This window comes from Microtus ochrogaster, chromosome 4 (assembly GCF_000317375.1).
Source record: "Microtus ochrogaster isolate Prairie Vole_2 chromosome 4, MicOch1.0, whole genome shotgun sequence".
NCBI classification, from domain to species: domain Eukaryota; kingdom Metazoa; phylum Chordata; class Mammalia; order Rodentia; family Cricetidae; genus Microtus; species Microtus ochrogaster.
Genome location: NC_022011.1, coordinates 27,239,230 through 27,245,096, shown reverse-complemented (window position 1 = coordinate 27,245,096; position 5,867 = coordinate 27,239,230). Strand labels below are relative to the sequence as shown.

The 5,867-nt window shown below is 48.9% G+C and overlaps 1 protein-coding gene across 1 annotated transcript in view; it reads right to left on the bottom strand.

The window, feature by feature from the left end:
* Positions 1-3,302, bottom strand: part of Hsbp1 (heat shock factor binding protein 1) — a 4,478-nt gene extending 1,176 nt beyond the window's left edge. Inside the window, exons 1-3 of the mRNA XM_005345743.3 lie at positions 3,146-3,302; positions 2,791-2,857; positions 1,800-1,920 (exon numbers count right to left, since the gene is read on the bottom strand). Of these exons, the coding sequence (XP_005345800.1) occupies positions 1,802-1,920; positions 2,791-2,857; positions 3,146-3,190 (231 nt within the window). The 5' untranslated portion in view covers positions 3,191-3,302 and the 3' untranslated portion in view covers positions 1,800-1,801. The remainder of the gene's footprint in view (positions 1-1,799; positions 1,921-2,790; positions 2,858-3,145) is intronic.
* Positions 3,303-5,867: the final 2,565 nt, after the last annotated feature.

Here is a 5,867-nt window from a genome sequence, read left to right as displayed (position 1 = left end):
GAGGGCACAGCAGAGTCACCCCCAGAACAGCAGCACCGAGGGCACAGCAGAGTCACCCCCAGAATAGCCAACAACATTTTCCACTTAAGTCATCTGTTGGATTCTCCATGCATACTATTCTAGAAAATTCACTTTGTTTATAAATCTTAGAAAGTTCCACTGTAAATAAAGTTGACTTTTGTGTGTGTATGTGTGTGCGTGTGCTCGTGTGTGGGTATGGAGAGGAGAGTGCAGGTCCTTGTGTGTAAATAAAGCTGACACATGTGTGTGTGTGTGTGTTCCTGTGTGTGGGTATGGAGAGGCGAGTGCAGGCCCTTGTGGAGGCCAGAAGAGGGTGGTGGAGTAGCAGACAGTGGTGAGTGAGGGCTGGGAACTGAACTTGGGTCTTCTACAAGAACATACGTATTTTTAACAGCTGAGCCATCTCTCCAGCCCGATATGGACATTTTTATTCAAAATTCTCTGAATCCACTTCCTAGTTTCATTCCCTTTTTTGTGTGTTTCCCCATCAGTGGAACATCTTCAATGAGTCTTTCAGTTCTTGACTCATGGAGTTTTCTGCCACAACAAATCAAAACTCCCTAGTGGCTTCCAAGACTCACTGGACACTTCGCAGCTGCCCTCTAAATAGGACTGAAGATGACACAGCACGTACTGAGCTCATGAGCATCTCACAGCCAAGCAACCCAGTGTATTAGGACCCTCCAACCCCCATCTAGTCTCCTGGACTTCAGAACAACCTGTTTAACTCACTGAAAAGCTGGCTCCAGGCCATGCCCCAAAATAACTTTTAATCCCAGAATTTAAGAGGCAGAGGCAGAAGCAGGTGGGTCTCTGTGAGTTTGAGGTCATCCTGGTCTATATAGCAAGGTCCAGGCCAGCCAGTCAGGGATGTATAGTAAGATTATGTCAAAAATAAAAAAATAAAAATTGAGGGCTGTGAGTGTCCTTCCCCCCGATAACATAGGTGATGCTACAAAAAAATTCACTGCACTGAGTGGTTTGAACCTCTGTCGGCTTCTACCTGAAATGACTGAGTAGAAATTTAATCCACTCTAGAGGGAGGGAGTCGAGTCCACAATAAAAGTCACAGTCTCTCGAATTTAAGAGATGCTCATGTAGATGACCTGAATTCTCTGCTATTTCCAAAAGAAAACAATGAAATAATCTTCCAGTGGCCAGGGCAGGGTACCAAATACACATGCTCCGAAATGGCATCTTTTGGTAGTCGGTAGTTACCAGCTCACCAGCCGGAGATGTGTCCAGGTTCCAGGTGTCTAATGCGAGGCCCAGGCTACGAGTGAGGCCCATGACAAAAAACTGTAAACTTAACAATTAAAATACCACGGGGCTAGAAATGGCTCGGTGGTTAAGAGCACTTTTTGTTCTTGGAAAGACCTAGGTTTGATTGCTAGCACCCACATGGCGGCAGGTCCTGTCTGTAACTCCAGTTCCAAGGGATTTGGTGCTTTCTGGCCTCCCAAAGCACCAGGCCTGAATGAGGTGCAGATGCAAGCAAAACACTGATATATACACAAATCTGAAATAGAAATGAGTTTTGTCTTTTGTTATCAATTTCACTCTTCTTAGGTGTGAGCTTTGGAGTCAACAACATTGTTGGGCATCGTTTTAAGTAAGGAAAACTGGAAATATAAATTCTACCTAAGCAATTAGTGTGGCATAAAAAACTTCAATACACGGAGTTCACAGGTGGGGTGCAGAGAGATACCGGCTGGCGAAGGACACGGTGAAAACTATCAGCTACATCAAGAGCGCTCTTCCACTGGGGCCTCCCTTACCTTCAACTCTTCTGCGCTGTAGGAATCTTGTTTTCGCCTTCCAGTTCTTCCACTCCAGCTTGGGTCATGAGGTCAGCGATATTTTTCTCCAAGTCGTCAATGCGACTGCTCATGTCATCGAGTGGTACAGTTAAGGAGCCCACACACCAACGCCCTACTTTGGCCCGGCCTCCTCCAGGCCCCCGCAGCCTGGCTTAAGCAACTGCCTTCCCCAGTTTCTTCCGGTTACAGCGATAGCCTGGCGGTCCAAGTGCAGGGTACCCAGGTGAGTTCTCACTTTCCCAAGCCTCGGTTTCTTTGTTAATCCCAGAGGGCTCTGTATTTCACTGGTAAGGGTAAGAAGAGGGATGGAGACTGAAGGGCTCAAATGTGCACTGCTAGCCAACAGTTACCCTACAGCCCAACCCCTTCACTGGCGCTCTGGAGGGCCCCCAGCAGGGAACTTGGCTAGCTCCGCCATGCCTGTCTTGGCACCATCCTTTTCGGGAACACAGTATAGCCCAGATCAGTAAAGCAATTTCTGAGTGTGGCTGGAGAGATGGCTCAGGGTTAGGAGTATCTGAGGCTCTCGCAGAGAACCTGAATGGGGTTCCCAGTACCCATATTGGGAGCTCACAACCGCCAGTAACTCCAGCTCCAGGGGAGCCAATGTCTCTGGTCTCTTCAGTCACTCACGCGCACCTATTGTACACATAATTAAAAATAACAACAAATTCTTGTTTAAAAAAAAAGTAGCCGGGCGGTGGTGGCGCACGCCTTTAATCCCAGCACTCGGGAGGCAGAGGCAGGCGGATCTCTTTGAGTTCGAGACCAGCCTGGTCTACAAGAGCTAGTTCCAGGACAGGCTCCAAAACCACAGAGAAACCCTGTCTCGAAAAACCAAAAAAAAAAAAAAAAAAAAAAAGTAATTTCTAAATGACTACCTTAAGTCGGTTTGCAAACCACCTGCTCACCCCACCATTAAGAAGCTGCCTCAGAACCAAAAGGATATTCCGTCCAATGATCTGGTCGGACATGATCTGAAACTTGTCTTGCATCTGTTGCAGGAGCGTCTCCACCTACGAGAAACCAGAACAAGTCCGCCGATACCAGTTTATCCCGAGACCCCTTTCCTGGGAGGAAGGGGAGGAGAGCGCGGGCGGGAACGCTCGGCAGGTGTGCCAGGCCTTTAGTCAGGTCCCCGCCAGGTCGGGTTTGGTATTCCCATGGGTCAGGTCACGAGGGTCCAAGTCGGGGCCGAGGGAGGGCAAGCCCGGCAGGTGCGCCGGCCGAGGCCGCTGGCCACACCCCATGCCAGGGCCGAGAGCGGCCGGGGAGTGTCGGGCCCACGTAAGCATGCCGCTTACCACCAAGGTGATGTCCTGCATGGTCTTGGGGTCCGTCTCGGCCATCTCCCCGGTGCCCAGCTTGGCGGCGATGTCTCGGAACCGTCACCTACACTTCGGTTTCTTGGCGCAGACGCCCCCAAGCCGCCAGTTCTCGCGACAACACAGTCACGGGACCGCGAGGCATTGTGGGTGCTGTAGTTTCCGTCCTGCATAGGCAGGGTCTGGGGGACTTCAGAGTGTCCACTCTGCGGATAGGCTCCACCCCCTAATCTTAGCCCCGCCTCCACCCGCCCCAGCTCCACCCTGCACGCAGCACGGAGAGGAAGAGGCAAGAAAACCGGATGTGGGCAAAGGTTACGGGAATTAGCGTTGGTCCCTTCCGTGGTTGTAGTCAGGCACACAGGCCTTGCAAGACAAATCAGTGGGTGAAGTCGCTTGCATCCAAATCCGACACTGGAGTTCGATCCTCCATGTTTGAAGAAGAGACCCTGTTCTTCTTAAATATCCCATACCTGCGCGCAGGTGCGCGCACAGGTAACCATAGTCCAGGAGGAGTCTGGGAGTTGTAGTTTTTCAAAAGAACAACAGACCCAACTCCCACAGATTGACCTCTGGCCTGCACACACGTACTGTGACATGCACATACACATATACATATGGCACACAAAATAAATGTAATAATAACGTAAAAAACCCTAAGAGTTGGTGAGTGGCCTGACTGGCTGGCTGCTCTTCACGGAGACCTAGTCTAGAAGTATGCCGAGGCCCGTAATCCTACTTAATTTGGGAAGATGGGCCAGGAGGGATCCTGAGCTCAAGGCATGCCTGAGAAAACTTAGACTCTGTCTCAGAAACGAAACAAAACAAAAATGTAACAAGCAAAAAGAGGAGAGGATAAAATGTACCCAGTGGCAAAACACTTGCCCAGCACAAAGAAGCCAACGCTGTAGAAACAAAGGAAACAAAAGTTCAGGCTATGGCCCCCACCCTGGAGGAGCACGCCACACAGTAGACCCGGTTGTCAGGGTTTTTAATGGGATTTAAATAAGTGGAATCTAACCTGGCTTCTTTCTCTCAACTCTAAGGCTGCCTGATGTGAAGAGGGACAGGTCTCCATTCGGATAAAAGGGGGAACAGTGTCAAGAAAGACTGGGATTTGTCACAGGTGCGGATCTGAGGGGGTTGGGAGCACTGCTTCAGAGAATCCTTCTGGGGATCCGTAGATGTGCTGAGATGGCTTTCAGGTGACGTCATTGTTAGTGCCACCACTCAGTGGAGGAAGCTGGGTTGGGAGATCCAGGAACAGAACAAAGGGACCAGGGTAGGGGTGGGTCTGAGTTTAGAGGTGGTGTTGGGGGTGTCTCTGAGTCTAGTGAATTAGTGAAAGTATTGGCTGGGATGTAAGGTCCTATTGCCCCACCCCTATTGTTATAGGGAGCTTGGCTGTTTAGGGAAGGTAACTAGACAGGGCAGGAGGCATGGGTGATCCCCTCTGCAGAGCCATCACCAGTCAGAGTTCCCCATGTTCCTGGGTCACAGTGAGTTGGACAGACACATGGATGGTCATGGGTCAGGAGACAGTTTACTAGAGGGGAGAAACAGGACTCCAAAGTTCTCCCAGACCTTGGCCGAGGTCCAGTGCCCAAAGGAACCAAGTGTTCTTCTGTAGGTTGTGTGTTTACTGTGCGTTTTTCTGCAGTTTGTTCCCTGAAGGAAGCAGTATCCAGGAAAGCTTCTAGAATTCTGCTTTCTGTTGAGTTAGGACCCCCAACTCAACATACAGATGGCCCTGGGTTTGGGTCTCAACAATGGGCTAAAAAAAAAATCCCTTGACTATAGGTCTATATGATCCAGCAACTCATTTGCCTGATCTCAGAGGACTGTATTCTGGAGTGGGGGTGGGGTCACTCCAGTTTGAGTTTAGGTAGAGGAAGATTGTAAGTCCCCTTAGCATTGGTAACTAAGACGATCAGGCTTGACCAGGGAGGGGTGTGGCTCAATTGTCTTCCCAGCTATCATCTGACTACATCCTTACCAGTTCCCTTCTGCTTTACTCAATTCACGCAGAGAACTTCCTTCCCACGTAAAGCATGCAAAACTACTGTGTGTATACATGCTTATGTATCTGTGTACATGTGGATGTATGTGCTGTGTGTATGCTTGCACGTGTGCGAGTGAGTGTAAAGGCTAGCGTGTGTATTGGGAGTGTGTTGGAAGCTACCCCTGCCTTTTTTATTTTTTTAGTTTTTTAAGACAGGGTTTCTCTGTGTAACCCTCGCTGTCCTGGAACTCACTCTGTAGACAAGGCTGGCCTTGAACTCACAGACCCTTAACTATTATATTTGAAATTACTCTATTTCAAAATGATATCACATTCTGAGCTGGTGAGGGCTAGGATTTAAATGAATCTTACCTGGGGATATAAAACCCCTCTCAATAACTAGTAAGGAACTGTCGTTTCAGTTTGTATTGTGCTTTTATATAGAGTTCTCACAAACCTCTGGCATCAGTTAGAAACTGGCCAAGGGACTGCATCCTCTGGCTACTGACTTCAGACCCAGCTTTTTAGGGTAGAAGTCTGCACTGGGTTTTCTAGTGAGGTCTAGCCTACGACCATGAGCAAGCGCAAATCATCTATGAATTAGTGCTCAGACTGGGAAGATGACAGCTTCTTGTTTCTTTTTAAAAGAGGTTTTTTTTTTTTGTTTTTGTTTTTGTTTTTCGAGACAGGGTTTCTCTG